The sequence below is a fragment of the Artibeus jamaicensis genome, unplaced genomic scaffold (genome assembly GCF_021234435.1).
Source record: "Artibeus jamaicensis isolate MK-2021 breed Jamaican fruit bat unplaced genomic scaffold, CSHL_Jam_final contig_384, whole genome shotgun sequence".
NCBI lineage: Eukaryota > Metazoa > Chordata > Mammalia > Chiroptera > Phyllostomidae > Artibeus > Artibeus jamaicensis.
Window position 1 is genome coordinate 14,235,354 of NW_026521810.1, and position 17,551 is coordinate 14,252,904.

The 17,551-nt window shown below is 57.3% G+C and overlaps 1 protein-coding gene across 2 annotated transcripts in view; it reads right to left on the reverse strand.

Annotated features, from left to right (window-relative positions):
* Nucleotides 1–17,148, reverse strand: part of ATOH8 (atonal bHLH transcription factor 8) — a 29,422-nt gene extending 12,274 nt beyond the window's left edge. The window contains exons 1-2 of one of the 2 annotated variants that reach the window (XM_053664692.1): nt 16,269–17,148; nt 8,892–9,102 (exon numbers count right to left, since the gene is read on the reverse strand). In XM_053664692.1, coding sequence (XP_053520667.1) covers nt 8,892–9,102; nt 16,269–17,024 — 967 coding nt within the window. In that variant the 5' untranslated portion in view covers nt 17,025–17,148. The remainder of the gene's footprint in view (nt 1–8,891; nt 9,103–16,268) is intronic. The other variant, XM_037159735.2, reaches the window with a different exon arrangement.
* Between the last annotated feature and the right edge of the window lie 403 nt (nt 17,149–17,551).

The following is a 17,551-nucleotide window of genomic DNA, read 5'->3' on the forward strand; positions in this document are numbered from 1 at the left end:
GAGCCAGGTCACTTGTGGGGGAGGGTCAGGTGTCCTGTAAGGGAGGCCAGCATTACCCACGGCTTGTGGGGAGTCCCAGAGGGTCCTGAGCAGGGAAGTCAGGTGGTGAGGTCTGGCTTTTAGCAGAGCCACTGGCAGGGGCTCAGGTGGGGACACACTGAGCAGGGGAGCAACTGGGGGCTGGGCCAGACCAGGCCCCAGGTGGCTATGAATTCTGGGCAGAGAGTGCAGGGCCTTGAAGGAGGGTCTGGTTCCTATTCTGCCTTCTAAAATATTTGTACTGGGAGCTCAGGGAAGGTAAGAATTTGTATTTCCTCTGGAACCAGCTTTCTAGGTCACTGGAGCAGGTAGAAAGGGGACAGTCTGATCCAGGACAGGTGGGGAACCTGATCCTGTGGTGCCCCTCTGTTCCAGGCCTCCCGCAGTGCTGAGCACAGGGGCTTACGGCTGGGCAATGGGCTGGGCAATGGGCAGGGCAGGCCCGGGCAGCCCTGTCTCCCTGCCATCCCCCTTCTCACTCTCTGGTCCCTGGGCCAACTCCACATCATCGCCAGGGGCTGGGCCAGTAAACACTCCTCCTTCCCCAGGTCTTCCTCACCATGAAGACCAATCTCTCGAGCAGACTTGGGAAGGAAGGTGGAACTCACAAAACAATTCCGTATCCTTTTGTGCCATTGATCCCCCCCATAGATCTGAGAGGCAGGGTGGGCATCTCCCAGATAACACACTAGAGTAAGGCCGCCCAGTCATACAGCCCCTGGGGCGAAGCTGAGACCTGCTGCAGAGCCCAGACACCTGCCCAGCAAGGCCGCAGTGGGGGGGGATGGTCTCACCGGCCCGCACCAAGCCCTTCAGAGTGGTGGCCCTGAAACCGCAATAAACATAAATATTTGGTCCTGCTGGAGCTGCCATCTCTCCAACTGAAACTGGAGGAGAGAGAGTTGCAAAGGAAAAGAAGAGCAGAGGCCTCAGAAAAATGTACATGAAATGCACAGATACCCTGCAAAGCCCAGAACTGCTGCGTATGAAAACCTGGTCACCTACGGCAGCATGGATGACAGGCTTTTCCCACTGCCGGGGTGAGGGGCTGCTGGAACTCCTGGGTCTCCGAGAACAGTGGGGGTAGGGGGATGCAGGCAGTGTAACAAGGGTACAGGGAATGCAGAAAGTAAAGGGGAAACCCTCAGTCCCCTACCCCTGGCCTGTGCCCCCACCGTATCACATCACCACAGTCTGACACGTGGAAGGCAACTCCTGACTTCCACCTGGCAGCCCGGGCTGACTCCCAGCTCCTCCTCGGGGGCCAGGGGGTGTGAGGAAGGCAGCCAGGCCTTGCCCTCTCCCTTTCTTTGGCAGTGCTGGCCTTCCAGCTGCCAGCCCTGCCCCAGCACCTCATGGGCCCCCAATAAGCCACTGCTCCCAAAAGGTGCCCAGATTGCAGGCAAAAGTCTCGCAAAAGTTTCTGGCAGTGGCAGCAGCCAGTTCTTTAAAAAGGCTTCATGTCATACGGCAATCAGCTGCGGGGCCCAGGTCCCGGGGTGTGTATTAATACCACGGTTCTCCCAAAGCATCCTGTGTTGCTCTCTGAGGAGCGGATGGTCCTGCTCTCCCTGCTCTCCCTGCCCCCACCCTCCCTCTGCACGGACACTGGGCACATCTTTCTGCTCAGTGGAGGACTGCATTCACTCTCTGCTGACCGCCGGTGGACCTGGGCCCTGCCCACACGGTGTCCTCCCAGGTACCTCCTTCTCCCCTGTCCCCTCAAGCCAAGGTGTTCTGAAAACAGTCGCTGCCAACCATTCCCAATTTTAACAGCTTTGACAAATAAAAGTTAGGCAGTATCCAGGGGAACTAATTAGGTGGCCTTCAGGCACCTTAGAGGAAGAAGAAAAGTCACAACTGGTGTAAGAGGAAGAAACAACATTAAAAGAAAACAAGGGGGAACAAAATAAAAACCAGAGATAAAAAGTCAAGAGAAAACAGCGGCGCCTGAGAAACAAGAATTCCAGCCGCCAACTTTTACGGCGTCCAGCCCTGTTATTCATAAGCGAGTTTCCTCTCTCACAAAGGACCTTTTGCACGGTTTTCCCTGCTGCCTCCAAACCAGCTGCTCGCGCTGTTGTATCCTGAGTGATGATGAGGCTCTGAAAGGGTTTTTTGGGAACAGATGGCCAGGGGAGAGCTGGGGAATGTGCCAGCAGAGGGCTGGGCGGGCTGCCAAGGCCTGCGGTGACTGAGTGCCTGGGCTTCCAGCTCGCGTGCTTTCCCTGCCCTCTGCCCTCAGTGGCGCCAGCAGGCCTTCCCAGCGAGAGCTCGGAACATCTGGAGTCTGGGGCTGCCAGGAGGGGGGGCCGCAGTGGCGGCGGCGGGCGGGGGACCCTCTGTTCCTGCGCAGCTCCCATGGACTCACCACCAGGCCCGCCTCACAGAACAGCTAATCAAAACCACAGCGCCCGAATGGGAACCAGGCGTGCTCCCAGCTGCAGCCAGAGGCCGCCAGGCGACTTAACCCGGTGTCAGACCTCGCTGGTGGCACCCCCTAGCCCACCCCACCCTTACCACCCCCAGGGTCACCCCCAGCGGGCTATTGGCTCCCCGCAGCTTAATGAAGCCTCCACGTGCTGCAGCCCGGATGCTCACAGAGGAGCTGTCGCTCTGAGCAAGGCCCCGGCACCGAGCATTTGCAGGGTGCCTCCTGGGCGCAGGCCACCCTGCGGAGCAGTGCGGTAGCTCCAGGGCCAGACAGGCCTCAGGAGTTGACCAGCTCAGACTTCAGACCCAGAGACACAGACTGGAAGCAGCTGCACCACTTCTAGTCTCACAGCCTTGGTCAAGTGCCTTTCCCTTAGCCTCAGTGCCCCTTCTGTGCTGTGGGGGAAGGGGTCCGTGTTGTAAGGCATAAGGATAATGTGTGTGAGGTGCCTGGCATGCAGCCAGTGTGATTGTTGGTGGTAATCTGTTTACTGGCATTATTACTGCACGTGGCCAACGCCGTGCATGTGTTTTGGTGTGAGTCCATGAACTTTAGAAGCCAACGGGTTTCTGGTTTGGTTGCGTACTTGCCCCCTTCAAGGGTATAGGAGCAAGGTTTTGCCCTGAAGTGCTAAAGAGAGCTATTTGCCCTCACCTTCACTGTGGCCGGCCAGTCATTCACCCAGCCCTGGGGACCGCCCTTTTCTGAGGGATTCCTTTCTGGGATTCAGTATGAAGTTGTTGTCTCAGATGTAAATTCATGAGATTTCCTTTCTGGCACTCACTGAGAAAAATGCCAGCCCTTTCTCATAAGCGAGGAATCTTGTTTAATCCTTCCAGCAAGGTGGCAGGGAAAGTATGCACTTTAGGGGTGAGAGAACTGGGGATCACAGAGGTTGGGTAACGTGCCCAAGGTCACACATGCAGCTAGGAAGTGCCAAAACCAGGAGTCCAACGCAGGTCTCCAGCCCCAGAGCCCTGCACTTTGCCTACTTCATGGTCTCGCCAAGGGTCTCCCTGTTGTATTTTTGCGTGCCTTCAAGTTAAACGACAGCACCACGGGGAACTGAAAAGAACTGCAGTGTTCTCTCAACTTAACCCCAACTACACGCACTTTCTCCAGGTTCCAGGAGGGACGGCACACAGCCCCTGCAGCGCTTTCCAGAGGGGCACCTTAGCTGGAGGAAGGACCCCTCCAGGGTGCTCTGAACGGTCTCTGCATTCCAAGGGGTGGTCAGCTGGAGCAATGTGGGGGGCCTCCCAGGTCTCCTGAGTGGTTACTTCTGGTTCACCATGCCCGAGACCCCTGTTTTCATTCATGCACAACATGTTAGGAGAAGAGTGGGATCTGTGAGTACATGTGGGGCAGGGGGCAATGTGAAAAAGGAGCCGGGGTGGGGAGTGAATGAACGTGACAGAGGAGAGGAAAGCAGCCATCCAGCCTCCGGACCACCCGGGGCCGTCAGAGGGCAGCAGGAAGGCGGCTCTGAGCTCACCTGTGAGGCTCCCCAGCCAGCGCCCCCTCCAGCCCCGTCCCTGCCAGACTCCTGGACCAACGGTGTCAAGTGAAGAGGAGAAGCAGCAGCTGAGAGAACACTCCATGTTAGAACAAACAGCTGGTGACAAACGTCTATGTAATTGGAATGCCAGAAAAAAATAAATTGCATCCATTTTTATGACAAGAAGGAAATTTGATGGTGATTTCCCACCCACACTCCTTTTTCTCCCCAGCAAATGGTATTTAACTCAACCCCTCTGTGGGCTTTGAAAGCAAATGGAGTTTAACTCAACTGCTTGGCCAGCAGACTTAGAAACAGCACCTCCTCTCGCCCAGCGCACTCCCGCTGGGGCGGCAGGACAGGAAGCGGTAGGAGCCCAGATGCACCTCTCTTCCTGGCTGAGTGTCCCTGGGCAAGGTCCTCGGGCCCTCAGCCTCGCTTTCACTGTTTGTGCGGCAGGACAACACCAGCGCTTACCTTGCAGGGGTGGCGGGAGCGGTGGATGGGGTGATGTGTCAGAAACACGGAGCACCACGCCTGGCATGTAATCCAGGCTCTGAGAACGTCAGGTGTTACCAGTGACCTCAGGGCGCACCGCGCTGGGGTCTCGAGGCTCTCCGTGAGTGACTTTCATATCTGTGGGAAGTGCTGCGATGGCCGGAGGGGCCACCGAGGGTAACGCATTTCATGAGTTAGACAGAAAAAGGGGCCCAGGTGACCTGAGCTCAGAAGTCTAATGGAAAAGGGCCTTAGAAATCACTTCCATCAACAACTCACTTTACAGAAGTGGAGACTGAGGAGGCCCTCATGAGGGCGACTAAGAACACGGCAGGTGTGGACAATGCCAGGACAGTGGGCACTCTGGGGGCACAAGAGGCTCTGCACCCCGCGGCTGGATCCTGCCAGAGCAAGAGCTCTCCAGACTCTGCCTCATGCACTTGGGCTGGGGAACAGTCCACGGAAAGAGCAGCTGCCGCCGGGTCCCGTTGGAGGCCTGGGCTCAGCCACTCGGCCAGTGAGGAGCCCTTCGGAACCCTCAGCTCCCACTGACCCCTGACCCAAAACCAACATGCCTCCTCAGCTTGCCGCCAGCACCGAAGCTACAGACATCGGCACCCGAAACATTCTTCCAAAAAGGAGTAGGGCCACCCTCAGATTTGCCATCACCAAGGAAACTTCCCCTGCCCAGACATCAGCAGGAAGAGGAAGACATAGGTCGGAGGGAGCTGCACCAGCATTATGCCTGCTCTGGCCCCAGTGCCCACAGCCCCACAGCTTGAGGAGCAGCCCCTGACCTTGCAGAGCCAGCCTTCCCCGACTACACCAGCGCGCTGCAGTCACACGAGTGCAGGAACTGACTGGCCGTTTACCACCAGGGCTTAAAGTACACCATCCCTCTTAGTAGTAGTAGTAGTAGTAGTTGCTGTTGTTGATGTCATTAATACTCAATGGCTTAAAGCCCCTAGAGGGGGCTGCCCCAGGTGGTGGGAAATCGGTCCTTCCCTACTACTTCTCAGGTCTGGCAAGGCCCGCCCAGTGCAGGTGTGAAATAGTTCTGCCTCTCTTCATCCTTCTCGCCCTCCCCCTCCTCCTTTTCTTCCTTCTCTTCTTCCTCCTCCTCCCCCTCCTACTCCTGTCCCCTCGCCCCTCCTCCTCTTCATCCTCCTTCTCTTCCTTCTCCCCTTCTCCTCCTCTTCTTCCTCCACCTCCTCATTCTCCTCCTCCTCCTCCTCCTCCTCCTTAGCTTTCAGGAGTTGCTGCTTTAAAAACAGGAGCTGCGGAAACATGGCCCAGAGCCAGGTGCTTAACGTGCATTATCTCCGGCTGCAGCAGAAGTCGGAGCCGAGCTCTCCAGAGCCGCTCAACTCCTCCCGCCTGTCTCTCTGCTGGGAGGCCTCTGACACGGCCTCTGCACTACTGGGACTTCCAAATGGGGCTCCGGATTGCCGAAGCCACAACCTGCAAGGTCCAAAGAGGGAAAACTCACTGCTCAAGGGATGCGGGTGGCCCACCCCCTATAGGGAAGATCTGAAATGGGGAAGAGGATGCGCCAGGGGCCTTGGGGGCCAGCAGGGTCCACTTTAAATCCCATGCCTCACACAGGTCTAGAGAGACATGGCAACTGGGCAGGCAACTCGGCAGAGCTGCAAGGGATCTCGGGGGACCTGAGGCAGCCTCTTAAGGAGGCGACCTGAAAAAGGGTCGCCCACCCTTTTGGGGCATAGTAACTGTGAGGGAGCCATCTTCAAGTGGAACAGCTCAAACCATCCTCAGTCACGTCCATTACCATCCCAGATGCTATTTATCGAGGTCTTCCTTGTCTTCTAGTTTTTTCCTTTTTTTGCTTTCTGTCGCCTTAACCCTTAGGCTGTGCTCAGTGGCTGCAAGGGAGGGGTCATGGGGGCTTGACCTGGGCCCCAAATCCATACCCTCTGTCTACAGGGAGTATGGAGGGTCAAGTCCGCCCCACCATTAACATCCCATCACAGTGCCCATGTGCTCAGCATAGAGTTCCCCATTGTGTAACTTGCTTTAGGTGCTCAAGAAACATTGAATGAATGAATGAACGAATGAATGAATCTCTAGAGACACCATACCCCTTGGTTCTAGGTAACAAAACAGAGGCCTACCTCAGCCACTCAGGTTTGCTGGGCAGGTCACTGGAGACCACCCCTGAGGACACTTTGGAACTCTCACACCTGCACAGTGACAGAAATGCAGGGAGGCACAGCAGCAGAAGAGGGGTAGTCCTATGAGCTCCCAACCTGCCAGGGTAGAATGCTGGGCCCAGGGAAGCCCTCAGAGGTCCCAGAAGCTCCAAGGACCTTGTCCCGTCCCTCTATCTAGGTCCCCTTGGCAGCGGTGACTGCTCAGGACTAGCACTTGGGAGATGGCGGTCACAGGGCAGCCTGCTTGGTAGGAGGGTGACACAGAATACAAGCTGCTCAGTGCCCTTCCAAGGTATCAGGACCTCCTCGTGGAGAGTCAGAGTGGAAGGGACCTTAGAAATCACTAACGATTTACTGTCACCATCCCTGTTTATTGACAAGAAAACTGAGGCTCAAAGAGGTTGAAAAACAGGTCTAAGACGACATAGGTCGCAGGCCAGGACTTTGAAGTCAGGGCTGTCTGATGCTCTTCACCACAATCTTCCACTCAACCTCCCGATCTGGACAGCAGGAGTTGGTCCAGATGGTCTCTAAAGTGTCTTAGAGTTAGTGACTTCAGGGGAAACCAAAACCTCATCTCCCCTGGGCATCTTCACTCTACTGTCCCTTCTCTCTTCGCCTCACGAGTGTCGGCCTCCTCCCCAGCCCAGGACACTGTATGTGCCAATCAAGGACCATGGACTGCTGTCTGTGGTGAGTGAGGGGAGAATCAGAAAGAGGGGCACCACGGTGCAGAGATGGAGAAAATGGTGCCTGCCCTCTTTGCCCATCCGGTCCTCCAGACCACCCGAGTGCCAGGGGAAGTTCACAGAGAGTTTACAAACCCCCTTTGTCATAGAGTGCCGCATGGAGCCATCAATCACGCCCTTAATTTACTTATGTCACTTTCCAGTGGGAAGCCGCCCTGCGAGCAGTCACTGGTGCTTCCTTTCACCCACTTGATGAAGATCTCATCTAACTGGTCCATGTTAATCACTCCCAGGAACGCAATGTGCAATTATCACAGCAGCAGCAGCTGGCTGGCTGTGAGGACACGCCAGGGCCCTCCCTGGTACAGGCGGGAGAAGCCACGGACAGCCTTTCTGGCAGGGGCCCAGGGGCCCCTGGGAAACCTAGAGAACCCTAAGGGCCTGCTGGGAAGGAGGGAGGGGGAGTGAGAGTCAGGGGAGGGGGAGGGGCAGGCCAGGAAGGAAGAAACCCATGGGGAGTGCAGGTTAGCTGGCTCCCTGCCCTCCCCATGTCTGAACACCCAGGGGAGCCAGCCACCCTCCTCACAGATACAGACTGGGTCCCGCCTCTGTCACTGTCCCTCAAGCTGTGGGAACCGAGATCCAGAGGGTTGCCACAGGCCTTGCTTAGCACTGCGTGACACTGGTCCCCAGCTGGAAATGCTGAGGCACAGGCCATCTGGGAGCTGTAGTTATGCTCAACATCTTTCCTCTTGCACGTATTTCTCTGAACACATCAGGCTTCCACAGGCTGTTCCTTCTGGCTCATCTGCCTGGCAATCTCTTGGTTGTCCTGCTGATCCCAACTCAACTACCACTTATACTAAGATGCCCTTTTAAACTCGCCTGGGTAGGAAAGGTATCTGTCCCTCCTCTGCCTGGCCTTCCACAGCCCCTAGCACAGGCCTCAGGGACACCCTCACCTCACTGTTCTGCCCTTACATACTGGCGAGAGGGTCTCTCTAACCATCTGTACGGTGCGTGGGGTCTGGGACCCTATGTTTATCATCCCGATAGTCCTGCCCAGCCTGCTCAGGTTGGGGGTCAGCAAATCCCTCCCAGAATGAATGAGTGAGTGAATGAATGAATATCATCCACCTTAATGCACGGCCTCAGACAACCCACAGGCCAAGTCACACTCCCAAAACTTGCCCAAGGGTTCTCTGGGCTTTCATCTGCTCAGGGGATCCCATCCTGATATGTCATGTATGAGGGCCCACATGGGGAATTCAGCACCAGAGCACCGGAAGACTGGAAAGAGCTTCAGAGACAAGCTGTTCTCATTCCAGTGATAAGCAAACCCAGGTCCAGAGGCCCTGGGTGACTGTCGAAGGTGACCAGCAGCCCCATCACCAGATGTAGGGTTACATCCATGATCCCAGAACTGTGAGGGGCTCTCAAGCTGGGACCACCCCAGCAAAGCTCCAAGAGGCTGACTTTGCTGGCCCTTTGGAAGCCTGGGTGAGTGTAGGACACCCCAAGTTCCTGTCCCCACCTCCCCATCCTCTCCCAGAGGCTGCTACCTGAGACGCTGGCACATACCTTGCGCTTCTTGGCACGTCCCTCGGCCTGCAGGGTGCGGGTGCAGCGCTGCACGCACTCGGAGAAGCTGAGGTTGCTGCGGTCGGCGCTGTAGTCGAGGTCAGCCAGCCGCGCCAGGGACAGGATGTAGTTGCAGGCAATCCTCAGGATGGCCAATTTGGATAGCTTCTGCCCATAGGAGTAACACGGCACCTGGTGGGTGAGAAGGCGTCAGGAGGAGCTGCCGGGGTCTCTGTGCCGAGCATGACCCTACGGGTGCCCTGGCCAGGCAGGTATGGAGCTGCTCACGGTGACATCGCACCACCTGAGAGGGGCTGCTGGGCAGCAGAGGTGGCCTGTCTAAGCCCATGACCAAATTTTATTGTCTGTTCTAGACACCCGCTGTTTCCTCACACACATCTCGGCTCATGCACTCACAAACCCGGGGAGCTATACAAATTTCCACATGGTAGAGGAAGAAGCCAAGACTCAGTTCATGCCTGCAAGTTGGTCTGAACAGAGCACGGTGAGCCCCCATCCTCTCCCCAACCTGCCCTGCAAACAATTTTAGCAGCTCTGATACTCTATTCATTCACTCATTCATTCAGTAAGGCTGGTTTTGCTGGGCCCTTGAGGTTCTGACAATGAATAATGTGATTCTTACCCTCATAACAGAGTCAGGGACCCTGGGAGCATAGCAGAAGGAAAGGTGCCAGCGCTCAGCGGGCAGGGCACACACATGGTTGGTTTTCCTTTCTTTTCCTCCTTTTCTTTATGCTCCTTCTGAACCTGGGCTGCTGCCGGGCAGACAACGCATGCATTCCAAATGTTTACAGCCCCAAGCAGACCTAACACATCTGTCGGTGGTTCGTCACCAACTTGCACTCGCTAACTGCACCAGGATTTGTACCAGGCAAAGAGATGGAGGCTCTAATTTTTGAACCTTGTCCACCAATGTTGGCGCCGCACAAGCAAAAGCCTAAAAAGCCTGTGGCACAGTTATGTGTTGTGACGTGGAGAGGACGCCACCAGGTCCCTCTGAGAGGGGCTCATGGCCAGAGCCGTTGCCGCCACGAGGCATCCTTCAACCACATGGCCGAAGCGCGCTCCACCAGCCACCGAGGCTCCAGGTTGCTTCCTCTCTCTGGCTTCCCAGGATCTATACACAGCAGATCTGCCGCCAGTAGCTGGTACTAATTACCCTCATCCCACAGGGTGGGACCCCCAGGGTGCATCCGTTCAACAAGTATCTAATGAGCAATAACCGCCCTCCCCCCGCCCATATGCCAGGTACTATTCTAGGTCAGTGACTCTCTACCAGGGACAATTTTGTTGCTCTGGGGACAGTTAGCAATGTCCTCAGACATTCTTGATTGTCACTGCTGAGAGCAGGGGGCGGGCATGCCTGTTGTAGGTAGAGACCAAGGACGCTGCTGAATATCCTACCACGAGCAGGATCCTACGATGCCCCCACCGCAAAATGTCAAAGATGCTGAGGTTAAGAAGAGCTATTCTAGGCCCTGGAAATAAAGCGCGAACAGCGTGATCATCTCAGACCAGGACCCTAAATGTAACGGCCACTTTGATCTCACTTTGAACCTCACTTTGCCCATAAGCTTTCTCTGACTGCCCCGCCCCAACCCTAGACCAGGAGGCTGAAGGAAAGGTGGGAAGTGCCTGTGCTTGGTGGTGCTCCATCAGCACCCACCCATCGGACCTTAACTCCTGCTGAGACTCATTTCATGGCCAGTCTCCCTGTGCGCTGCAGGGAGAGGCCCCTGTCTGCAGAGCCCAGCACAGGTCCTGCTCGTAACAGGCACTTAAAAGGGTTTGTAGAATAAGATGAATGCTCTCCCTCCACATTCACTGCGTGACTCCAGAATGTTTAGAACTGGGTTCAAAACCTCTCCTCCTCCTAAGGATGAAGATTTAGCTATTTGGCCTGGAACGTAAGCACACAAACCTTTTGGTTACCTGGTTCGACCGTTACCTGGCTCTAGCCTTTCCTAGCTACGACACCTTGGGCAAGTGACATCATTTTTTTGAGCTTTGGCGGTCTCGTCACATTGCTAACAGGACTGACCTCACGGCGTGGTAAGGATTAAATGAGATGACATAGGCCCTGCTCGGAGTGAGGCCTACACAAGTCAGCAAAAGGGTACAGCTGGTGCTGCAGATCTCCGAGGGGCAGGTCCAGAGAGGGCGAGAGCGGGAAATCTGGAGCCCAGACAGTGACTGCTGAGCCCCTACCCCAAGGGGTTCCTGAGACACACCCACACCAGCAGCAAGGTTTGCTGTCACTTTTTAAAATGCGCCAGGAGCCAAGGAGTTGTCCCTCACCAGGCTAGGAAACCCAGGGAGGGGCAGGGAGACGACGGAGAGAACGCCAACCTTCAGTGCATTTCCCCTTCCTACCTCCCACTCCCAGCCTGGCCACCGCTCCAGACCCATCCAAGAAAAGCCGGCAGAACAATGCACTTTGCCTGTTTCCAACCAGAGGCCAGAGGAGCCTGCTTTATCAGCACGAACAAATAAACAAGGTCTGTGGGACCAAAAGGCTCCTGAGAATCCCAGGACAGAGGGTCCCAGGAAGGGAGCGCCTGCCTGGTGAAGGCCCTGGACACGGGACACAGCTCTGTGACACGGGCCCTAGTGTTGTTTTCATCCAGAGGCCACGCTGGGAGGCTCAGCTCTGGGAGCCCTTGGCCCCTGAACAGCTGGCTGCCCTGCCGTGGGGAGCTGGGCTCTCAGGAGGGTGCGGCTCCTGGGGAGCCAGGATGGCTGCAGGAATACACAGGAACAGATGAGGTCAAGGCCAACCCAGGGGCTCCTGGGCCAGGTTCTGGGCCAGTTCTGCCCCAGATTTGTCACTGTGTCACTGCTCCTGTCAAAGTCCAGGTCTCACAGGAACACTCTCTATTGAGTGCTGTGTGTACAAGGTATTTCAATTAGTTTTATCCCATAAAAATCTTCCCCCCAAAAAGATTATCACCCCATCTGTACATACGGAAACAGAGAGGTGACACACTGGGCCCCAGGTCACACGGCTAAGACCTGTCTGGGACCAGAAGTTTGTCTAGTGCCCAAGGAAGGCACGCGGCCACTGGACTCTCCCCGCTCCCACCACCAGAAGTGGCCATATATGGGACACCGAGGGCAACTTTTGATCATATCACTCTTCCTCCTCACCCCAGCCCCGCAGGGGGGGTGCTCCTCAGCCCACCTGGCTGACTCCAGATCCTCCTGGTCCCCAAGCTGCAGGATGGAGCACCTGGGCCTCCACAGCCCAGCTAAGAGGCATCCCAGCCTGGGCCACTACTGCAAAGTTAGACTCCAATGGCAGGTTCTAATTCTGGGAGGCCAAGGGGTGGAGGAAAGAGCTGGTCTGAATCCCAGCCACTTACCAGCAGTGCAACTTTGGGCAAGTGCCTTTCACCTCTGAGCCTCAGTTTCCTCATCCGGAGAATGGGGCCAACAATCCCTGACCACCCTCCACGACCACTTGGGCCAGGCCCCCCCTTACTGTTTATTGTGGTCTGCCCAGGCAGGCAGGGCGCTGAGTATTTTGCACACTGTGCCTGCCTTCACCCTCAAACAGCTCCAAGAGGCAGAAAGCATCACTTGTACTTGACAGGAACATCTGATAGTGGGTGTGTAAGAACTTCCCATGACTCTCAGCTGGTGGGAGATGTTTGGGGTTTTGAACTCTCACCTTAGCTGGGCTTTTCCCAGTTAGCCAAAAGCAACTGCTTGGGGATTCACATGGGCCTGTATCGCCTAAGAGGAGGAGGTGGACAGGCTACCCTTCCAAACTGCAGACGGAGAGTTCTAGACTGGTCCCATGGGATCCCAGCTTTTGTGCATTACCTCTTTGAGCGTGCATAGGGAGACCCCGAGCCCGGCCACTGCACTGCCCGCACCAGACCCCGCAGCAGCTGTCTGCTCACCCTGGTCAGAGGACACAGGCCCAAGGAGGCAGCAGGGTCACTTGGCTCCAACTCCTGAGACACTGCCCACCTTCTGGGAAAGTAAAAGGACCTGCCTTGTGCTCACCCCATGAAGATTTTTCAGCTTCAGAAGAGCAAATTTGGGGATTGCCATGAGGTCCCATATGCCCCCAGAATATCCATCCCATCCACCCAAAGTTGGACCCTCTCCAGGCTCCAGGAAGCAGGAAAATAAAAAAAAAAGGCACTGGCCTGGGAGCCCGAGGACCTGGCTCTACCCCTGGCCATCCACATGACCCAGGGAGGTTCATAACCTTAGGGGGCCTCAGTTTTCTCACCGATAAAATGGGCATCAGAATACCTGCTACCTCAGAATGGGATCACTGTGGGAAAATACAAAAAGGTGCTACAGAGAAACCAAGCCAAGAACCTACCAGCCAATGCAGGAGAAGCCTGGAAGCCCCCTCCCCTCTGGCCTCTGTACCAGCTCCTACCCACCCTTCACACCGAGCCCAAGGCACCCTCCTTGAAGCCCACTGAGACTCCTGCACCCCCAGAGCTCCAACACTTCCCATGAAACACAGCTCAGCACTTGATTCCACTTGAAATGACTGTTAAAATTACTATGTCAGCGAGCACAGATTTCCTGAGACAAAGACTCTGTGCAGAGCTGTTCAAGGTCCTTGTCAAGTTCTACACAGCAACAGGCTAGACCCTGAGAACCTGAGTTTTAATAAGTAGGAGCCATGCACCCGGGTCGGATAGGCCTGGGTACAAATCCTGGTCACTTGCTTAATCTCTCTGTGAGTGCCCTCACCTGTAACACGGGAGGCAGACTATAGGCCTGCTCAGGGCAGCTCCTTAGCAGCCTCCCTGGTGACTGTGGACATGAGGGAGCAGGATAGAGGAGTCTGAGACTGAGAGAGGAGAGAGGGTAGTGGCACTACCCCCGCAGCCATCCTGGGCCACCGTTTGCCCCTGTGGTGAAGATCCCCTGGGAGATTCCAGGGACAGCTGAGGAGGTACCCAGGCCTCACCTACTTGGCACCTCCTTCATGAAGAGGCACCTCAGCAGATCCTGAGTGCTCCCCACTGATCCCTCCAGCCTCTGCCTGCAAGGTTGCCATTCCTTCATCAAGGCTAAGGGGCTTCCCACTTTCAGGGTAGAAAGGCAATCTGCATATACAACAGATGCCCCAAGAGTGAGCACGGTCTGGGAGCCAGAAGGTTCTGCCAGAAGCCCGAGGCCCAGAGCTCTCTGGCCCCCCCCCTCACCCACCCAGCAAGGCCAGGCTTCCCCCTCAAACCCCTCCCACCTGGTCCTGGAGCAGCCTCGCACATGGGCCAGGCCCAGCTGTGCACACATGGCCTTCACATGAGGGGGCGGGGACGGCCCCATGCAGCTGGGCTGGTGGCATGTGCTGAGGCCTGACCATCTGCCCCACACACCCACCAACCTGGCCTTACTATCACGCACCCCAGCCCAGATGGCCTGTCCCCGATATGCATCTCTGTGGCTAAGCAGCCCCTCCCCACAAACTCCCTCCCTGCTTGAGGGGATAGTAGGATGCACAACACCGGAGGCTGCCCAGCTTCCTTAACGCTGAGGGTGGGCAGCTCTGGGGTGTTCAACAGGCCAAGTAACAGAGCTATCGAGAGCCTGGGCATTGAAGTGACTCACTGACACCGATTCAAAGCTGGGCTGGGCAATGACAGTGGTACACAGCCATGCAGGCTGTGCCTGCACCATGCCAAGAAGGCACCAGTACCCTGGAGACTAGTGAGTAGCATGCCAAGGAGGTGTGTGGTGCAAAAGCTGCAAGGCTTCGATCACCTGACATAAGCTCTCTGAACCTGTCTCACCACCTGTGAAGTATTTTCTCCACACTGGAAGAGGAAGCCAGAGGGGTCAAAAAGGTCTTGAACTGGCACTCGGAGGACCTGGGTGCCAGCCTCGCCCTGCTATTCGTCAGCTGTGATGCCCTGAGTATGTGGCCTCCCCAGTTCGGCAAGAGTCTCCCTAGCTGCAGAGCGAGCAGGTGGACAGGCCTTCTGCGATCCTCCTTTCCTGAGGGGTGGGTTGCAGCCCACTCCATAGGCTGTCGCCCTCTGCAGGCATCGAGACGCTGAGTGCTCCACTGGGCCCACGGCCCACTGTCCCAACTGGCATTGCTAAGGTCAGTGCCCAGCCTGGTCTGGATCAGCTACTTGACCCCTCCACTCCAACTCACTGAGCAAACATCTTACCAAAACCCAAGCAAGACACTGGCTCAAAAGTCATAGGAGTTCTTTTCCCCAGTTCGATTCCCTTCCCATGGATGGACACAGGCACTGCTGCCCACCCCACCCACAGGAAGAGCAGAGCGTGATCCAAAAAGAAGATCATGTTTTCTGAACTGTTTTGTTGCTGGCTAAAGCCCAGAGAGGGTGAGTAACTTCCCCAGAGTCACACAGGAAGTCAGAGGCTGAGCAAAAAAAAAATCTCACTACAGTAGCATCCACCCCCTGTCATTCTCCATTCCCCGTGTGGGTGGGAGCAAGGGACACTTACCAGCCCTTCTTAGATCTCCCCTCCCTCTGAGAAAATGAGAAGCCTAGAACCCCAGGGCAATCTTATCTAAAGTGGTATTGTAAAATTGCCCCTCCCCACCCATTCCCCCCCTCCTCTGCCCAAGACACTGTGCCCCAAACTGAGTAGTTCCTGACCCACCCCAGAGCTAGATTCTGAAAGATCCCCCAACTAACCAGTGCCCTCAGCAGACCTGCCTGCTTCACCACGAAAAGAAGGGCAGCGGTGAAGGGATCTCCTGGGAGGGCTCTCACCAGCCAATTCCTGAGGCCATCCCTGGGGAGGAGCAGTAGGCTTGCAGCCCGGGTCATTCAGGACACCAAGGGAAGGGGCGTAGAGCACAGAAGGACCCTGAGTGTGTGGCATCCCTACTGGGAGCTGGGGGCTAAAGAGGGGATGCGGGACCCTTATGTTCTGGCAACCCCAGAACCCGGACCGTGCCAAATGCCTGAAGGGAAAGTCTTCTCCCCTTCCTCGCTAGAGACAGATCTCCACATTCTCCCTTTCTATCCCCCGCCGCTCCCAAGGCACACCAGGAGACAAATACTCAATGCCATGAAAGTTAACTAGGAGAGCTCAAGTCGGACACAGACAGGGTCACCCCGTGGTGAGGGGCGGGGCGGACCGGGGCATGCCTTGGGGGAACCTTCACCCTCACTTTACAAACTAAGATACTTACCAACGCTAGGCAACGGTCACTACTCCAGGAGGCCCCAAACCTGTCAGGTCCTGGGGTCCACCGGGCGGGGACAGCTTGCCTCTGGCACACACTCTCAGTCTCCCTAAATTCCCCGGGGCACTCACCACCCACTCTGGCAATTTTCCCCAGGGCGCAGTGAGCGTGTGCGGCGGGGAGCCGGTACCTGCTTCCTCAGCGCCTCAAAGGCTGCGCTGATGGTGTGCACCCGCGTCCGCTCCCGGGCGTTAGCCAGGAGCCTCCGGGTCTGCTGCAGGGCTTTGATCTCGGAGGAGGCGGCGGTCGCTTCGCCCGGCCGTTTCCTAGGCGACGCGGAGGAATCCGGGTGGTTATTGTAAATTACGTGTGAAATTGATGAGTAGGAACTTTCCCCGGGGCGCGTGGGGGGCGCAGGGGGCGCAGGGCGCACCGAGGTCTCCGGCGGCGCTGGGGGCGCGGAAGGCACGGGGCGGGCAGGCGGTGCGCACAGCAAGATGCGGGGACGCAGGCCGGGTTCCCGGAAAGGCTGCACCTCGGGACCTCCAGGTACCTGGCCCTGGGGTGCCGCCGGCGGCGGCGGCGTGGAGAGTCCGGGTCCCACAGCGCTCAGGGCGAAGCCGCGTTTCCGCGCCTCCAAGACCTCCGGCGCCCGGGTGCCCCCGCGATCCCCAGCGGTGTCCGGGCCCGCACCTGAGGGAATGGCCGGGGCCACGGGGACTGGCACCGGGGCCGAGACCGGCTGCAGCCGCTGGGTCCTGTCCCGCAGCCCGTTGGTGGCACTGGCGCCTTGCTCCGGCCCTTCCAAGTCCAATCGGAAAGTTTTATAACCATTCGCACGCCGCGCCGGCTCCTTGCCTTTCCTCTTGAGCTTCTTGAGGCCGTTCAGCTCCTTCACGCACACGGTCTTCCACGGCCCGTCCTCGAGAACTGGGATGTGCTTCATGGCGCGGGCAGCGCGCGAGGCAGGGGCGTGGGGCTGCCCGGAACGCGCGCCCACCGCGCTCGCTCTGCACGCGGCGCCGCGTTCTGCCCGGTGGCCGTCGCAGTCGGCGCCTCGGAGGCTCGAGCTCTCGCCTGCTCTCCCCCGCCCGCCCTCCCTCCCTCTCTCCCCCGCGCCCCGGGCAGCTGTGCCGCGGGCTCCGCGAAGCCGCGGGGCAATCCCTTCCCGAGCGCTCAGAGTGTCATCTGAAGTCACGGCCGCCGTGCCAGCATTTCTGGAGCACGCCCGCTGCGCTCCATCTGTGTTTGTTTAGCCTCAGTTTACACAGAAGCCCAGTTCGCGAGATCAGTCAGCGCCGCCGCCCGGAGAGCAAGCAGCTCCCGCCGCCACCGCCTCCCAGCCCGGCCGCCCGAGCCGCGAGCGCCTTTAAAGAAACAGGAAGCATTTTTCAAAACAGCTGGGCTGCCGGCCGCCTTCTTTGTCCGCGTCCTCGCTACCTTCCCCCCACCCCCACCCCTCCTGCCCAGAAT